Genomic DNA, 19,848 nt, shown 5'->3' with positions numbered 1-19,848 from the left:
CAGAGGCCTCAAGGTGTTTTTATTTTTTTGGGGGGGTGCTTTTAATGCTAACAAGTCTCCCTTGTTTTGACAGTGATAGTGTGGTGATGGTGGTGGTGGTGATGATGATGATGATATGAGTCAGCTTCAGAGGCATGTAGGCACTGTTTCAGAAGCCGAGAGAGTGTCACCTTCCAAAGTGTGTTTTGGGTGCTTTTAATGCTAACAAGTCTCCCTTGTTTTGACAGTGATTTTGTGATGATGATGATGATGATGATGATGATATGAGTCAGCTTCAGAGGCATGCATGCACTGTTTCTGAAGCCGAGAGAGTGTGACTTTCCAAAGTGCCTTTTCTGTGTGTTTTTGGTTCTTTAATGGTGATATTGATATCAGCAAGCCTCTGAGGCATGGTCAATGTAAATTACTGTGATTTTTACAAACTCATGCGCAGTGAAGAAAAACCACAGTCCCTTGACACACACTTCTGAGAAGTACACTTGGTGCAAGAACTGTGAAACCACCTTGACATGTTCAATATGCATAGCCATGTTAAACCATGCTAAGTGTTAAACCCAAGGGGTTTGGTTATGGAATAAGCCTCTGATGCAAGAGGCCATGTTAAGTAAAGCCATGTTCAATGCCCAAATGTGCTGTTGTGTGTGTTTTGGAATGGAAGTTGGGGGTGTTTGGCCAGAAAGGGAAGTACATTTCTGCCATCTGTCTAGAAATAATGCCCAAATGTCCTCCATTTTGATCATGCCTAAAAAACATGCATTTATATTAACATTTTTTAAAAAGCACCAAATTTTTTTGCGTGTCCTCCATTTTTAGAAAAACGTGTCCTACATTTGTCCCGGTTTGGAGGTCCTGACTTATGGCAACCCTAGTCACAGGTACCTTGTGCCTGATCATTGTAAATACCCTTCACTCAACTCCATATCTCAGGATTCCACAGGAGGGAACTATGCCAGAAAGTGAAATCATAGCCCTGTAACTGTTCAGTGTGAAAGGGCCCATTGTTTACTAGAAGTCCACTGGATTTACTGTCTGTTCACTGACATGCTTACTAGAGTAAAACATGTTTAGCATGCACTGTTAATTAGGTTCTTATCTGTAGAAAATACTTTTTGTTGTTGTTCTTGCCTCCCATTTCAATTCCAATTTTAATTCTGTTTTATTCCCTATGGTAACTATCTTACATATTATTGTTTAATTGTTAACTATTTTATTTTATCTGTTTACTAGTATATCCTTTAGCACATATTGTATATCTTTTAGATATACATAAGCTGTAGACAAGTAGTGCATGTTCTGGTTCTGGTGCACGCTTAGGTTATGCATATGTATTTATATTGTATGGAGGTTTATTGCACCTAGTGCACTGTATTTACATTTTATATATAGCTGTGTGATACAGTGGTACCTCGGGATACGAAATACCCAGGTTACGAAATTTTCGGGATACGAAAAAATCCCATAGGAAATCATTGTTCCGGGTTACGAATGTTTTTTCGGGATACGAAGAAAATTTTTGGTGCTTTTTTCGGCTTTTTCGCACGAAACGCGGCTTTTCCCCATTAGCGCCTATGGCAATTCGGCTTACGAAGGCTTTTCGGGTTACGAAAGCAGCCGCGGAACGAATTAATTTCGTAACCCGAGGCACCACTGTACTGCTTTTTATTATGTTACTAGTATTTTGAAACGGCCCTTGGGCTACTCAATAAATTGTATTGTATTGTATTGACTTTTTGTTGTTGTTCTTGTGTGACTTCAAGTCATTTCTGATTTATGGTGACACTAAGGTAAACCAATTACAGTGGATCCTTGTTATACGCTGGGGTTTGGTTCCAAGATCCCCCGTGTATAACAAAATCCATGTATGCTCAAGTCCCATTAAGTATAATGACATAGCAAAATGGTGTCTCTAATAAAAAATGGAACATCAAGGTAAATTTATACTTTTTTGGAACATTTTCAAACCGTGTATGCTTAAATCCGTGTATAAAAAATCAGTGTATAAGAAGGGCCGACTGTATGGGGTTTTCTCAGGCTGAGAGAGTGTGCCTTGCCCAAAGTCACCCATGGCTATGTGGGGATTTGAAGTCTGGTCTCCAGAGTCATGATCCAATCAATGCTCAAACCATAAAAAATGAATTGCAAGCTTTTACAAACTTTTACTAAAATGAGACTCAGAAGAGGAAATAATTAAGACAAATATAATTCAATGGGCTAAAAATTTTGGACACCTGATAGATTTAGAGAAGTGGGGAAAGGCATGGGGTAAAAAAAATAAAATACACACTTTCTCAAAATCTTAGAGAAAACTTTTACAAAACATTTTTTCAATGGTATCTGATGCCAAATAAGTTAGTAAGAATTTACAAAAATAAAAACAACCTATGTTGGAAGTGTGGTAAAGAACCTGGCACCTTATATCATTGTTTGTGGACCTGTAAAATGGCTAAAAAATATTGGGCAAAGGTTTGAATCAAATATTGTAAGAAATTTTGAAATGGCCATTTACCATCCTGTTAAAGAAACCTAAAGCTTTCCACCTGAGGGTGTCTCTCTCCACTATACATTACAGGTGAGCCTGCCCTGCCTTTATACAGTAGCTGCTGGTATAAACACACCTAAAGAATCATTTTCCTCATTCAGGGTGACGTCACAGAAAATGAGGATTGTCCCTGTATTACATGATGGAATAAGTTCTCCAGACAGAGAAATTTAGAGAACTGGTAGGCTGCTGAATACAAGCATGGACTGGAATGAGGGGGACTCAAAGCTCACTTAAAAGTAGGCTAGGATGGCTGAGTCCCTGCTCCATGACCAAGACTAGATTTCTATTTAGCTCAGCATCATCAGGCTTTATCAGCCAAAAATATATTAAATGGCCACACACAAGGAAAAAAAGAAAGAAAAGAAAAGAAAAGAAAAGAAAAGTACTGGTTGAGTCTCTCTCAAAATCCAAAATCATCTACATGGGTGGCTGAGACAACACCTTCATTTTCTTATGGGTCAGTGTGCACAAACTTTGTTTCATCCACAAAATTACCTGCAGACTATAGTCCAAAACACACTGCAGAAATAATCCCATTTGAGACAGCTTTAACTGCCCTCGCTCAATGCTAGGTAATTCTGGGAACTGTAGTTTTGTGAGACATAGCCTTCTCTACCAGAGAGCTCTGGTGCCACAATAAACTATACAGTAATTCGCAGGATTCCCTAGCACTGAGTCAGGGTAGTTAAAGTGGTCTAAAACTGGATTATTACTGTAGTGTGTTTTGGACCTATGCTTATAAGGTGTATACAAATTTCATGTTTAGACTTGGGCCCATATTTAAGATACCTCTATATGTATATGCAAATATTCCAAAATCTGAAAAAATCACAAACACTTCTAGTCCCAATAAAGACAACTTGACCTGTATACCTCTCCTAGGAATACCAAAGGCTGCTTGCAATCCATGCTGTGCACACTTACTTGGAGGTAATGGATGGGAAAAGTAGTAGTAGTAGTTGTTGTTGTTATTTGCTCTCTCCCTGCAAGTAGGCAAAATTAATAACAACCTGTCTGTCAGTGCTAAGCTTCCCACATCTTAAAAACAGTTCCCAGGTCCCTGAATATGAGATCTTTGACTCCTTGCTCAAGAGAGTAGAGGCCTTGCATTCAGCCCTTGTCTGCATCCCCCTGGAAGAGTTGCTCACATGAATAGTTTAGCTCCATGAAACCAAAAGGTGGGGGGAAATGTTCCATTCGCTCCCATTCACTGGCACTGAAATGGCTCCTGTCCATGAACAGGGTGATGTTGGGCAGGAAAACATCCTTTAGCCAGTCAGACTTGGCAGCCTTGACCCGCAGAGAATCTGGGCAGCTCTTGAAATACAAAAAGGGAGAACTGAAGTAAGGAAGTGTCTGTTCAAGGAACAAAATTTGTCTAACCAAAAGCATGTTCCTGCCACAGGATCTGGCTTTTGTGCCTATATCTTTGTTGCCAGCTGTGGTGTTGCTCTTGAACAGCTGGATGTAATTAAAGCTCTACACATACGACCATTTGCCCAACTTAAATAAGCAATAACATACCTTGCAACAGAGATAACAAATATAGGAAGCAGATACAGTGGTAGCTCTAAGTGGCAGTAAGCATTAGAATCTTGGTGGTGAATCTGCTACCATAAGAGTCCCTTATATCAATAAGCCCCTTTTTCTTTTATTGGAGTTCCATAGTGGTGGGGGGATGGCTTTGGCTGTGGTCACAGCATTTGCAACCTCTCTTTCTCTGTCACTACATCACCACCACCACTGGTGTAGTTATGCCCACAAAGAGGATCTCAATCCATGTCCTCATATCACCTCTGGCAACAGAGGATTAAATACAGTAATTTCACCCAAAACATTAGGGAGGGGTAATTATTTGCTCAGTTTCCAGTGTGTGAGATGGCATCATTTTCCAGCAATGCTCTGCTGCATTTCGAATCAAACAAGTAAGGCCAGCCTTGGTGCAGAAAAACAAACAGACAGATATCTGATATTAGAAATGGCAGGTTTTAAAAAAAAAACACCCAGAGAATGAATATTAGTCACCACTAGATGTTCAAGGTGGGCAAGTCATATGCTATCATTAGGATCTCGTGTGTATGCAAAAGCATAATGAAGCCATAAGAAGCTATCAGGTGCAACTTAGTAGTTTCTTGTTTCATTAGACTAATAATGTAAGATCAGTGTACAGTCCTCCCTCCATTTTAATGGACTCAGAATAGTCCACAGTCATTCGCAGACTGGCAAGTGAGAAGGGTTAAAATGGCGCATGTGGCCATTCAAGCCAGTATGTGAGAACTTCCATTTTCGTAAGGGGAGGGGGTCTGCAAAAATGGAGGGATGACTGCAGATGTTTAAAAACCCCTGTTGGAATCCAGTTAAACCAAATAATTTACCATGGCAGGAAATATAAGAAACCTCCCACCATAGTCAGTTGTACACTTTACTCTGATTCCTAGATGATAAAACAATTAAAGTGGACAAAACTAGATCTATAGATAGCTATTATCTTTGCATGTCCTACAGAAGTGGCAGCATCTTTAGGAGATTTATGATGCCATAGCTACTTACTGATGGTAGGGTTGAATTGTCTAGGAGATATTGGTCTTCAAAATCCCAGTGGGGCTCAGATTTGAAATCAGATGCTTTAAATCTTTTTCTGGGGAGTGTTGGAGGAATTAAATGTGTGGTCTGTTGAACTGTAGAGGCAGATGATTTGTGATCCACAATGGCAGAAACTGGCTCAATGTTGGCAGAGTGCTCTTTAGTTTTGCTGGTTTCTCTAGGTTGTTTCTTCTTGGTTTGATTTGCATTGGATGGTAGTGTGACATTTCTCCCTTGAAGAGGCAGCAGATTGGTTGCTGTGCTCTGCTTTGGACTGGATGCTTGTGTCACATGTATAGATTCAAATTGTTTCTTTCTCTGGTGCCTTGGTACTGTGCCTTTATTTTTTTCTTCCTTTGAATGGGATACTGGTGCAACAGTCTTCTCACTTTGTTTTTTATTCCGTGCTAGGTTTGCATCCACAGCCTCATCATGATTTTGACCTGCTGTGAGTGATACTCTCCTGTCTGTAACTAGATTCTTATTTGGCATGGGCCTTAACTTGTCTTCAGCTACCTTTTTAGTGGATACTGATATAATACTCTTATTCCTGGCTTCCGTCTCTGTTGGTTTTATTGAGCCTTGGAGTGCAGCATCTTGGGCATATAGTTCATTGTTCGCTCCTAATCTCTTAACAACATCTTGCTCCAGTCGGGAGCTGTTTGATCCCAGTATCACATCTGGCAGCTTTGACGTCTCTCCATTGGCAGTTACAGGTTCCAGGGTAGCCTGTTGGATATCCACTTGTGGCACTTCAGAGGCACGGCGAAAATAAGAAAATTGACTAAAAGGTGATTAAGAAAAACACATAATTACATATAATCTATTTTATACAGTTTAGTGTACATATGCAGTTTACTGCACAGGGTCCCGTCCCCCCCGCCACTTGACAAAAGACGGGTTCTCTGAGTTATGGTTTAGGTCAAGCCCTGGTTAGAAACTATGTATGATGAATGTGAGCTTTTATAGCTTTAAAAAAATCGTAAGAATTGAAGCTACATATAATGCACACATAAAAATACTAACAGGTGAATTAAAATGGGGTAAGTTTACTTGATATCATAATATTTTAAGATTGCTTTTATCTAAGGAATATCATGGGCTTTATATTTATTAAATGTGAAATATTTATTGACTCCTGTTCAACAAAAATACAAACAGCCCTCTTGATTCTAGCATAGGGTACCATAACACAAGTAATGATGCAGCTCTAATGCCAACTTAACACAGACATAAAAGTGGGAGATAAATGTTCAGAGATCAGCCATATTTACTAGACTGGGAGAATAGGAAAAAATTTGTCTGATACCCCAAAGATAATAACTTTAATGCTGGTTGATTCTCCTTGATTCCATAGTTTGTCTATTCCAGTTAACTGCCTCATATTTAAAGAAGGAAGCACTTGGCACAGGACACCAGCAAATAAATTTAAATCACAGGCAAATAGATATGAGAGAAGGTGCTCTTTCAGCTTCCAATCCATTTCAACTTTGATGGTAAATATCAGTGGTTTGAACTGGCCTTGGCAACAAACAGGCAGCCAGCACAGTTCTTTTAAGACTGGCCAGATGTGATCTGAATAGAAGGTGCAAATTAAAAAAAAATTGCTGGCAGCTGCATTGTACACTAATTGATGCTTCTGAATGGATTTCAAAGCAACTTCATGTACAACACACATTGCAATAATCCAACCAGGACAAAATGTTGCTACAAGACTGAAAAATGTGTTCTGTGTATGAAAGCAAAAACCAAATAGCAGGTCTAGTAAAAGGTGTGAGGAAGGGATAGGAGGTTGAAGGACTAAATGTCTAAGGGGGAAGGGACTTACAACTTGTACTAATACTAGCACTGCCAGCTCTTTGTGCCACATTCATACCCATCAGCCTGATTGCCCCTTTCCTTCTTCAGCCCAGTGGTCATATTTCCAGTCCTTTGCAGGCTGCAGTAGGTGCATTTACCCTGGAGAATTAATGCAGTTTGACTTCACTTTCTGCCTTATTGCATGAGAAAAGGAAGGTAAAACTGAGCATGAGAGTACAGTGCCGTCAAACGCAGGTGCACTATACGTGGTTTTCAGCATACACTGAAAGCCACAGCCAGAAGAGGCAATGGCACATGTGCCACACTGCACCATGGGCACAAACCCCATTGTTTTCAATGGGGCACCACCATATGCAGTACTATTTCCCTTATGTTGGGGGGTCCAGAAAAGGTAAGAGAAGGGCTTTCTCCATGCATCTCCACATAGCATTGTAGCACTTCCATTCTCTCTCCCAAGGGAGATGGTTGTAAAAGCATGTCTTTTGTCATGCTGGAAAAATCAGTTCAACAAAAGGTACTCTTTTATGACCATCTCCCTTGGGAAGAGAATGGAAGTGCTACACCACCACGAACAAATAAAGGCTCTACTTGCCATGGCTCCATCCTACAGAATCCTGGAATCTGTAATTTTGTGAGGCACCAGCACTCTTTGGTAGAGAATGCTAAAGACCTTGTAAAGCTACAAATCCCAAGATCCCATAAGATGGAGCTATAGCACTTAAAGTGGCATCAAACAGCATTATTTCTACAGTGTAGATGCTTCCATAGTATAAGTATCTCTGATGGTATAGGAGGTGAGAGAGGACCATCCACATGGTGGTATAAGCAGAGATGTCGATCCAATAGCTTGGAAATATCACACTGTAAATTGTGGGCTGGAATCCAATTGGTAATTCAAACCAGAATTGAGTCATTGAATCAGTAGGGCTTATTTAAGTCTTGACTAAAATTCAACAGTTCATTAAATGGGGCTCTGTTAGTATATCCAGCATACTCCACATTGTATTTAGAGTCTCCATATTTTCATATTTCATATCTGGAGCCAGCATGTTCTGTTGAGGTCATGATGACTTTGGAACACCAGGTGGAATTCCTGTGAGAAAGGAGTGCAGACCCGAGGACATGTGTAAGACCTAGGTCATGCCACAATCAAAGCAAGATGCGCGTACCAACTGCTCCTTCTTCCCCCAGGCCCTTTTGTATTGCACCAAGAGACAAAGGAGATCTCATTGCACCGAAGCAGTAAACCAGCACTTCCTACCTACCCCCCTGCTGCGTCAACTTTGAACGATGTGTCTGTTTGAATTATTATCATGTATTTGAATGCACATTTGCATATTTCTAAATAAAACCTGAATTCAATACAAGCAATGGGAATTAACCACTTTTTAAAATGCTATAATGACCGACAGGAATGAATGACTTCCAAAAACAATTTGTCATGCTTTGATAGATGTTGTTGGCTGTACTAAGACAAGTTGCAGGCACAGAATTTCTACACTGCGCAAGTACATGTTGAGTCTCCCTTATCTGGCATTATGAAATCCAAAATATTTTTTTAAAAAAAACATTTTCCATGGGTGGCTGAGATAGTTACCCCTTTGCTTTCTGATGGTTCAGTGTACACAAATTTTGTTTTGTGTACAAAATTATTAAAAGAATTGTATAAAATTACCCTCAGGCTATGGCAGTGATGGTGAACCTATGGCACATGTGCCAGAGGTGGCACTCAGAGCCCTCCCTGTGGGCACACGTTGTTGGCCTAGCACAGAGTTTGCCAGAGTTTCTTACTAGAAAGCCAGAGGGACGTGGCACTTTGCAATAAATAAGTGGTTCTGGGTTGCAGTTTGGGCACTTGGGCGGGTTACACACCGCCATTAAAGTACGCGCGGAGCGCATACTAGGGTTAGGGAGGTGCGGTGTTTCCGCATCTCCCTAACCCTAATACGCACTCTGTGAGTAAAAAATGACGGCGGCCGTTCCAGACAGCCGCCGTCATTTTTATGTAGTGGACGCTGTGCTTCCACACGTGTCGTGGCGGCTATGACACCGCGAGTGCGCCAGCGGTGCTTCGCGGTGCTTCGTGGTGTCATAGCCGCACCGCAAGAAGGAGCTCCATTTTGGAGCTCCTTTTTTGCTGCGCGAGGGAGTCGTGTGGTTTGCACGCAGCGGCTCCCTCATGCAGCAAAGAGCAGCGCCGGCAGACCGCCGTACACTGGTGCCTCGGGATACGAAATGATCGGGTTACGAAATTTCCGGGATACGAAAAAGTTGGATTGGCAAAAACTGTTTCGGGTTACGAAATATTTTTCGGGTTACGAAATTCATTTCGGCGCGAAATTCAAATGCTATAGGCTTTCCAGTGCTAACGGAAAGCCTTTTCGGGTTACGAAATTTTCGGGTTACGAAAGGAATGGCGGAACGAATTAATTTCGTAACCCAAGGCACCAGTGTATTTCAGCGGTCTGTAAAGAGCCATGGTCTGTAAAAGGTTCACCATCACTGGGCTATGGGTATAAGATGTATATGAAACATAAATGAATTTTGTGTTTAGACTTGGTTCCTATCTCAAAGATATTTCGTTATGTACATATATACAAACACAGGTATTAGAAAATCCCAACAAAACACTTCTGCTCCCAAGCATTTTGGATAAGGGATACTGAATCTGTACTGCTCTCTTGGAAGGCTAGGTGTATACAACAGAACCATTTAAGCAGTTTCCTTCACTTTGACTGGTGTCTAGATCAAGCAGGGCAGTTACACATGTCACACATGGATAGATCTGCTTGTTGTGTTGGCACAAATATAGACCAGCATCTATCAGAAAATTGTCCATAATGACTTACATATTGCCAGAGAGGTAGGAAAAGAAAAGAACAGAACTCTGGCCTGATAAGCAATGCTTATATATATACTGTATACAGTATATGAATCCATTTTCACATACTGGGGCTTTGAAAAACAACCAGAAGACATGATGTTTTCCTTTGTCATTCACCAAAGCATAAGGGAAAGATTGCAGGTGTTTGGGCAAATGGACTGAGGTGGCAACCCCTTGGGAAATTGCTTCTGTCTCTGAGATGCTCTGATCTCTTGCAAGCCATTATCCTATCTGGATGTCTGTCACTGCTGATCACAGTAATTACTTTCCTGTAGGGATGCTGTCTTGATGACAGAATATGAATTCAACTTTGCATGGCAGGGAAAGCCACCTACAAGAGTTTTGGCATTTGCTGGGGGGGGGGGGAAGTAGTGAATTAACAAACAGACAAATAGAACCCAAGATGTGGGAAGCAGCAAATACACACACACACACACACACACACACACACACACACACACAAAGAGTTAGTACTTTCAGGGAGAAAATTAGAAAATCTAAAGCTCAGAATGAGCTCAGGCTTGCTAGAGAAGTTAAAAAGACTAAAAAGGGCTATTTGGCTAAGTTCAGATCAAGACAAAGAACAATAAAGCGGTAGAGCAACTGTATGGGAAAAAGTAGTGAAATACTAACAGGGGACAGAATTGCTCAACACCTCCTTTACCTCAGACCTTTTCCAAAAGGAAAACAGTGATCTACCTAGTGCAGATGATGCAGTAACCGAGTTTGAGACTTGAATAGTTAAAGAGGTAGTTCATGATAATGCAGCTTCTCTAAATGAATTCAAGTCTCCAGGGTTGGATGAACTGCTTCTAAGGATGTTAAAGGAATTTGCCAATAATCTCTGAGAAGTCTTGGAAAACAGGAGAGGTCATAGCTAATGTCTTCATCTCCAAAAGAGAGAGAGAAAGGGGGGATGATTCAAGCAACTACCAGCCAGTCAGCTTGATGTCAATATCAAGAAAAGTTCTAGAACAGATAAATAAACAGCCAGTCTGTGAGCAGTTAGAAAAGAATGGTGTGATAGCTAAGAGACAGCCAACATAATAATAATAATAATAATAATAATAATAATAATAAGAAGAAGAAGAAGAAGAAGAAGTTTTATTTATATTGTCCTGCCTCTCCCGATGGATCGAGGTGGGATTACAACAGAATTATACAAACACAATGATACTAATAACAATTATTTAAAATCACAATATAAAACATATCTCATCTAAAAACTATTGGTACAATACAGTATAAACATTTATCACAGCCTGAGGTAGACTCCTAATCGGGAGGTAGCGAACTTGTTGAATCTATGAAAGATCAGGAGGGTATGCTTGCCGGAAGAGGTATGTTTTCAGCACCTTTTTGAAGGCGTTCAAGGTGGGAATGAGTCGAAGCTCTTCCGGAAGGTTGTTCCAAATTGTTGGGGCCCTACATTTCTCAAAAGCAAGTCATGTCACACTAATTTTATCTGTTTTTTTTTTAATGGAGAGGAAATTACAAGCTTAGTAGATAAAGGGAATGTTGTGGATATATAGTGTACTGTGATTTCTTATGGTTTTTGACAAAGTCCCCCATGATATTCTTGCAAACAAGCTGGTAAAATAAGGACTAGACAGTGCTATTGTGGCTTTGTAACTGGTTGACAGATGATAAAACCCATGATAATTTTGCCTTAGGGTTACCATAAGTAAAAAAATAACTTGGAGTCATTCAACAGCATTGATGGAATAGAGGACAAGCTTATCAACTTTGCAGATGGCACCAAATTAGGAGGGGTATTGAACACCCCAGAGGAGAGGTTCAGGGTTCAAAATTACTTTAGCAGATTGGAAAGCTGGGCCAATACTAACAAAATGAATTGCCTCAGATGCTGCTGCCAAATAACCACAGGAGACCAAGCTGGAGGAAAGGCCACAACTTTATTAAAAGCAAACAATTGGTAGGGTTGGCACCAAGCATGAGGTCAGGATCTGCGAAATCAAACAACTCCATGTTTGTCTGATTAGCAAAACCTGGTACCCAACAGACATTGGGATGAACTAGGGGCTAAGGAACACCGATTGACCGCAACTCTGCCATGCGTTCACATATTCGCTAAGCCCCTAGTCACTGGGAGGCATCCTCGCGTTATGGCCCCCGCAATGGCCATACGCCAGCCCTATTCACCCCTGGGTCCTGACTGACTCCCAAACTAGAGCTCCGTAGCCCTGGTACCACACCGTGCAGATCCTGGCCTATGCTGCCGACACCTAGTTGTGACAAAAACCCACAAACAAAGCAGTGGGTGGATGGGAGAAGCACTCCGTTGCCTCCTCCCTTCCTGCTTGGCTCTGTCCTGTACGAAGCCAAGCGCCAACTGGGGGCCAGAGCCAGCCGCGCGGCCTTAAATAGGCCCTGGCTCTGCCCCCAGATCACCCGATCCGGGAGACTCCTCCTCCAGGGCAGCTAACCAATGAGCTGCCCTGGAGGACCGGAACTCCCAGACCACAGAGCCCGGCCCCTAGAGCGTCGTAGGGCGGAAGCATCTCTACTTCCGCCCCGCGCACCAATAAGGGGCCGGGGCAAGTCCCAGAGTACTCTGGGACTTGTAGTTGTTCGCCGCTTCTAGCGGCAAAGTGGCCTGCCCGTCCAGCCGGGCGGCCGCTTTTTTGAACAGGGAGAAATGTAAGGTTTAGGCAGGACTCTGAGCCAGTAAAATTGAAATGCTCAAATATAGGATGACAGTACATGTGAAATAGATCTAGGGGTCTTAGTATATTGCAGGTTAAACATGAGACAACAGTGTAATGTATTGGCCAAAAAACCCAATGCAATTCTAGGCTACATCAACAGGATCATAGTGTCCAGGGAACAGTATCTCTCTGTTCTGCTTTGGTCAGGCCACACCTAGAATACTGTGTCCCATTCTAGGCACCATAGTTCAAGAATGATATTAATAAATTGGAACATATTTAGAGGAAGGTGACCAATATGGTCAAAGATCTGCAAACTAAGTCCTATGAGAAGATGAAGCAAGTTGCTTTTCTGCTGTTGCAGAGATTAGGTTGGAAATCAATGCATTCCAACTGCAACTAAATAGATTCTGTCTAAACAGTAGGAAGAACTCCCTGATGTTAATAGCTATTTGACAGTGGAACAGGCTCCCTTAGAAGGTGATGGGCTCTCCTTCATTTGAAGTTTTAAAACAGAGGTTGGATGGCCATCTCTCAGGAATGTTTTAGCTGTCTATTCATGTGTGGTAGTGAGCTGGACTAAATGGCCCTGGTTATACCTTACAATTCTATGGTTATCAGATGATAAGATCTTATATCAGTGGATGAACGCTTTGGTCTGTGGATGAGAAGGACTCATGTGCCTTGAAAGCCCCAGTTACACCTGCAGAGAACTCCAGAGGTGTAATTCTACTGCCAGGTGTGTTTGTTGTGGAGATAAACTGAAATGCAGCATTTCATAGAGTAGGGTGGGATCAAGGTGGCTCTGGATTTACAGGAGGGATTAGAACCTCAAAGCTATGCAAGTTATTATTATTATTATTATTATTATTATTATTATTTCTATACCGCCCGGTGGCAAAGCCAATCTGGGCAGTGAACAACATAAAAATTTACACAATAAAATATACATAAATATTTATACTCCCTTCCCCCCCTTAAAAAAATATTAAACACTTAATGTATTAAAATGGGACTATAACAATGTATAATTATACTATCCTAAACTAAACCCCAAAACCCTCAGTAATCCTCACCATCAGGGGATGGGGCCACGAGAGGAATAAGGGAAATCGGGGAGCCCGGGAGCCTGGGCTGGGAAAAAAATTAATCTGGAAAGGCCTGCCAGAAGAGATCCTTCTTGACAGCTTTTTAAAAGCTGTCTAAAGATGTTAACTGACAGATCTCATCCGGCAGGTCGTTCCAGAGCTTAGGGGCGACAACAGAGAATGCCCTCTGAGAGGTAGCCGCAAGTCTAGATTTTGAAGGCTGCAGCAAACTCCTCCCAGAGGAGCGGAGAGCGCAGGGAGGATTGTACGGGAGGAGGCAGTCTCTAAGATAGCTTGGACCCAAGCCATTTAGGGCTTTAAAAGTGATAACCAACACCTTGTACTGGGCCCGGAAGCTGATAGGCAGCCAGTGGAGGGACCTCAAGACAGGAGTGATGTGGTCCCTCCTAGATGTTCCTGAAACAAGCCTGGCTGCCATGTTTTGGACCAGCTGAAGTTTCCGGGTCAAGGACAAAGGTAGCCGGGTCAAGGACAAAGGAGCACATTACAGAAGTCGAGGTGTGAGGTTACCAGTGCGTGCACAACAGTCTCAAGGTCCCTTACTTCCAGAAAAGGGCGCAGCTGGCGTATCAGCCGAAGCTGATAACAGGCACTCCTGACCGTTGCATTCACCTGATTTGTCATCAGGAGCGACGAGTCAAGGAGCACCCCCAGACTGCGAACACAGTCACTGGGGGAGAGTGTGACCCCGTCCAGGACTGGAGGCTGTAACCCAAGTATGGTTTGGAGATGGGGTTAAAAAACCTATTGAGATGAAAAGAGCATTAAAGCCATCCCTGACAATTGGAGATGGTGGAAAAAACTCACCACCATTGAAACAATGTGATAAACACAAATTGTACTACTTGTTATGAGTACTTTATGGAAAAACCACCAGAAGGATATTCTCTAAAGGGGCCTTCATAACAAGGGCTATAATGTCTGCACAAATATTTGTGGAAGGTAGCTTTGTGCTCTAAATCAGAATTGCAATGACTTGTTGTTTTGGTGGGTTGGTAGTAATGAAAGCATAAATCAAATGTGTAACTACAAGGGCCACAGGATTAGCTCTAGATAATGAAGGGCTATTATGATGTCAAAACAGAAATGGTAGTTTTAATCTTGTCACAGAAGTATTATTTGGAGTAAAAGTCTTGCTGTTACATTTTCTGTCTCATGGCAACATGTATGGAACTGGAAGCACACTATATAATCTCAAGGTAGGGATGGACACCGTCAATCTACATTCAGGTGCGTTGTATAGAAATACAAACTTCCACCCCTCAGTGACCTACTATTTTTTCATATCTTTGATATAGTTTTTAACTCATGCATAATTCTCATCCTCCATTCATCTCAAAGTTTAGAGAATTCCTAAGCGAACATATTAGGTACAAAAATACTGCCAGGCGTCACCTCCAGCTTTATCAACAGGGTAAACTTGTAAATACTAGCACCTTTACAATTATTAACAGAACTGTTTGCACTGTAAAATTTATGGACATGCCCCAAAGAATTGTGCAAACAATGCTGAACATTTGGTAGTTGTTGAAGCTGTAAATTGGAACTGCAAATGGAGAGGGATAGGATTGGCATGTTGGTCAATTCACTGGTTAAATATTTCCCATTGATTGCAGTCTGTGGGGACACTCAGATCCTATTATATCCAGCTTCTTGTGGGATTTCTGCACTCCCCAGAGACCCACCTGAAGTGGAAATGCAGGCTTCCTGCATCAGCACATCCTTGACAGAGGTGGTGTCCTTTTTGCAGCCTATTTCATGTAGCCAGCCTACATTGCCCAGTTGTGTTTGAGGCTCTTTCAGGTACATGAACTGAACAGACTAAAAACCTTTTGTGCTGTTACCATTAAGAACAAAAAGAGACGATGAGGGAGTCCGAAACTGGCAGTGTGTGTTGGTGGAAGTGAAGAAGAGATAACACATGGATGCGCAACAACCTTGGAGCTGGAACAGACATAATGGTTGGGTGAGGTGGGCATTGGCAAAAGAGAGTACTATTGGGTGAAGGATGAAAAAGTGCAAGGTAACAAGTGGGGTATACACAGAAATAAGTGTGTTGAATGCCGTTATCAATTTGTAGCCAAGGGTCTGTTAGGGGAATTTTATTATGCTGTTATTAGTCCAAATATTGCAAGAGGGGGCTGGCTACAAGAGCCCTCCGAGATCGTCTCCCGATGTGTATACGGAGAAGACCAGGGCCTCCCAATAACCGAAGCTGAGACAGATTGCAATAACTAAATGTCTACTTTATTGAAAAAAAAGGGGAACACACACAATGCACACACACACACATTCAAGGCTCAGGAGGAAAGGTTGGAAATGTTGGAAAAGATGTTTAGGCTTTGCTAATGGTATACTCACCAAGATGTAGTCTTCCTCCGGGAAGCGAATGGGATGTTGGACAGTGAGACAGATCTACTCCGCAACCTGGGTTTGAACAGAAATGCCGGCTACCAGAACAGAGGACGACTGACGTGGAGTAAGTAGACCTTGTAAATGGCGCGCTGAGCAGCAAAAGTGGGGACCTTTTATAGGCCAAATCTGGCCTGAGGGCAGAGAGTTTTGGTGATTGGAACAAAGGTGTTTAATTGCTTTCTTTCACCTGGATGTCTGGCTCTGATAATATCTAGGACTTAAGTTGTTCGGACAACAGACTTGAGGAGGGGGTGATAGCTCCAGGAAAGGCAAACATTTTACTCTTTCTGGCTTGAGATAATCCCTTCATGCGACTTCCCAGACCTTCTGAGATGTTAATGTGCCTGTTCCTCTAAGGAATGTGTACATGTCTTGTCGCCTTGCCAGTAATGGCGGTCAAGCTAGGAGTCTGGCCAGGGGTCATCCAAGGGTTATCATTGATTCCAAAATTTATATCAACCAGCATGGGTAACAAATTCAGTTCCTTTCAGTTCAGCACAATGGTAAATGTCTAGTTGCATCATTCGACACAGCACTATTCATACTTGTCCCCTGCTTTCCCCAAGTAACCGGTTGTGTGCCTTCTGACCTAGGAGTCCCATCTTCCAGCACTATCTCTTACTTCCTTTTGGATTTTCCACAATAGAGTTTTCACAGTAAAAGAGATTCCAAAATGGTTTACCTGTGCTTCCCTCTCCAGTAGTTCAGCTTGTTTGAAATGCCATGCTAGAGGAGAGCTTGTGGCTAGCAGGGACTGGTAAATGACCAATGGGCCCTAGAGCTATCAAGACTTAACTTTCCCTAGAAGCCAAATGAGATGACATGACTTATGCTTGGTAAAGTGGGAGTCAGTAGGAAAAGAGGAAGATCACATTACAGGTGGATAGACTCCATCAAGGAAGCCACAAGATAGCCACATGGAAGTCTGCAGGACCGGAGCAGAGCTGCTCATAACAGGGGGTCTTGGAGGCCTCTCATTCATACAGTTACCATATGTCACTACTCTGGATAGCAATTAACAGTAGTAAATGCCATAGTAAAGATAACTTGTTTAGATAGTCATAAAAGTTACTAAAAATCAAACACAAATGGGAATTTTATTTGTTAATGACATGTGCGAAGAACTGTAATATGGTTAATATTTAACAAAGAATTAATTTAAGATATTTTTAAATCTGTTACAGATCTATAGCTAATTTTATTTAGTTTTAAATGTAAAACATACATACACAAACACATAGAGTGCTTCAGCATTTGTCCAACCTGAAAACCAGACGAGGCCCAGGTCCTGCGCTTTTGCCCTTCCTTTATGTTGAAGATTAACTTTAACTGTATGTAAGCACAAATAACTGTACTTTAATCAGACATTTTATTAGAGAGTCTAGGATGCCTGATATGGAAGTTTATAAGGGCTACTTATATCAGTGAGAAAGTTAAGCACATGCTCAGCACCACTTTTTGACTAAAAAATCTTTTAAAATTTATTGATATTTATCAATAGTACAATCCCAGTATTAGAATTCACACCCTTTTTACAAACAACCAATGTCCTTCCCATCCCTCCTTTAATTTATAGTACATAATAGAAATATCACTCTGGCTCCATCCACACTGCAGAAATAACACAGTTTGACAGTGCTTTAACTTCAAATCCATGCTATGGAATCCTGGGATTTGTAATTTGTGGTGGCACCAGAGCTCTCTCCCAGAAAGGTCTAAATACCTCCTAAAACTGCAAATTCCAGAATTCCATTACATTGAGCTATGGCAGTTAAAGCAGTCTCAAACTGGATTATTTCTGCAGTGCAGATGCAGCCTCTGTCAAACCTCTTATATCTGCAATTTTCATTCTATTCCTTTACATATTATTATAATCTTATTTGTTTAATTATTAATCCAAAATTTAACTTAGTCATTCAGAGGTTTAAATTCACCATTACTTTGACACATAAAAGTAATTAATGGTTTTCATATGATACCAAAAAAGCTTTCTTTTATATCTCCTTTAGCCAATCTTAATTTGTAAACTAACTTCTCTGATAGGGCTATACTCCTTATCTTCTTAGCTAATTCCTAATGGATAAATTCTCTAATTTAGACTAGAAATACTCAAAACAGTACTACTTTTTGATTGAAATAATGAAATCTGGAAGTATTTTCCTGTGGCTAGATCACACCTTTCTTGTTCTGTTTCTTTGTTAATTTTCCCTTTTGTATAGCATAAGAATAATACTGAATATTTAAGAAAAATAAACTACAACTATCCTCTCCTTCCACTTCGATTTATAGTACAAGTGATTTTTAAAAACCTTTTTAGTGTTTCATGCTCATTGATACTATGAATATACATGATGGTAAATTCTGTTCTTAGTCCAAACTAAGGCAGAATATTTGAATTAAAGGAATTTAGATCAGTATTAAATTACCAAGTCCACATGGATTCAGTGGGTCTAGTCTGGTAATTTGGAGCTAGCAATTGGATTAGGCATAATTCTTATGAATAAGGGGGGGAAACCCACCTAAACCAGACAGCCATCTACCCCAATGAATCTGTAGCTCATCTGATGTTATGCTCAACACACACAGATTTCAGAAACACATTTGCAAGTCAATATTTTTATACTTAGTCTAAGAAATAAGTTCATTATAAGTAGCTTTCTGGTTTATAAATGTCTGGATATATTAAATTCTTACAAACGCAGGGATAGCCAAGTTGATCATGAAACAAATTCCAGTGTCCACATCATGAACCTCAGGCATATTTTGCATTTTACCACAATATGGAGTTCATTCCCATTCACTGTATCTGTTTGTAGGCCTAACTAGTCTTGTACATGGTATTTTGTGAAAGAGTAGAAAAGGTTATTGTCATGAGTATGTTGTCACTTTTGAATTTCATCAAAGCCTTACAAAGTGAGCTAGTTACAGAAAAATATTATTTTAACAACAGACTAATTTAAGTTACCTGGGAAATATTGTGGACATATCCATGTGAGAGAGAAGACAGAGATAACTATGATAACATTATGTATTTCAGTATCTAAAGAAAGATCAGAATGGTTTGTTTGCTACAGCAAAGAGCACATAATAAAGCATATCTGAGAAGGAGATGTCTTGTCTTACCTGTATGGATATTTTTCTGGAAAGCCAATGTAGGCAGCAAAAGAGAGAACAAGGAGCAAAATAACCATGAAAAGCAGCCAGGACACCTTAGGAAACCTCCACCTGAGTGATCTCATGATTTCATGCTAAACATCCCAGGAGATCTTTAGCTTCCATGCCACGGACACCCTGCAGAATAATCAAATCCACAGGTATGCTCCCCTGATATCACTTGGACAAGGAGGGCAGGGTACACTCTCTTTTCAGCTTGCCACTAATATAGCATTCCTTTGACAGAAAAAGGTTACTTCCTCCTCATATCAGATTAATGACTCTTGCACACAAAACATGCCAATAGAGAGACTCCCAGAAGTCAAACAAGGGGTTGCTATGAATCACATTATCCACATAAACAGTTTTTGTAAAAATAACACCTTTTGTGTTTGTTAGAAGCAAATATTATCTGGTGCTGACAGATGGCATGTCTTTGTGTGAAAGGTGAGCAGGCAGGGAAAGGCATGGATCTCCTTGACAAAGTTATGTAGAACAGTATTTAGGCAGGTGCATCTTTCCTCATTCGAGAGTAACAGCTCACACCTGCCAAAGTTTCCTCTTTTAAACAAAGTGACTGAAGTCACATGGGGGGGGGGGGGAGAAAGGAAGGTTGAGTAACATGAGGGTTGCTTGTCTGCATTTGAGAAAAATAGAGAAATATTTCTAGAA

General features: G+C 41.0%; 1 protein-coding gene across 1 annotated transcript in view; it reads right to left on the bottom strand.

Moving 5' to 3' along the window:
* ST6GALNAC1 (ST6 N-acetylgalactosaminide alpha-2,6-sialyltransferase 1) overlaps window positions 1–19,364 on the bottom strand; it is a 36,549-nt gene extending 17,185 nt beyond the window's left edge. The window contains exons 1-3 of the mRNA XM_042454291.1: window positions 19,147–19,364; window positions 5,093–5,909; window positions 3,691–3,859 (exon numbers count right to left, since the gene is read on the bottom strand). Coding sequence (XP_042310225.1) covers window positions 3,691–3,859; window positions 5,093–5,909; window positions 19,147–19,262 — 1,102 coding nt within the window. The 5' untranslated portion in view covers window positions 19,263–19,364. The remainder of the gene's footprint in view (window positions 1–3,690; window positions 3,860–5,092; window positions 5,910–19,146) is intronic.
* Between the last annotated feature and the right edge of the window lie 484 nt (window positions 19,365–19,848).

Source organism: Sceloporus undulatus, chromosome 2 (assembly GCF_019175285.1).
Source record: "Sceloporus undulatus isolate JIND9_A2432 ecotype Alabama chromosome 2, SceUnd_v1.1, whole genome shotgun sequence".
In the NCBI taxonomy this organism is placed as follows: Eukaryota; Metazoa; Chordata; class Lepidosauria; order Squamata; family Phrynosomatidae; genus Sceloporus; species Sceloporus undulatus.
Note: the sequence above shows the minus strand (reverse complement) of the source record. Positions and strands in the feature narration are given on the sequence as shown.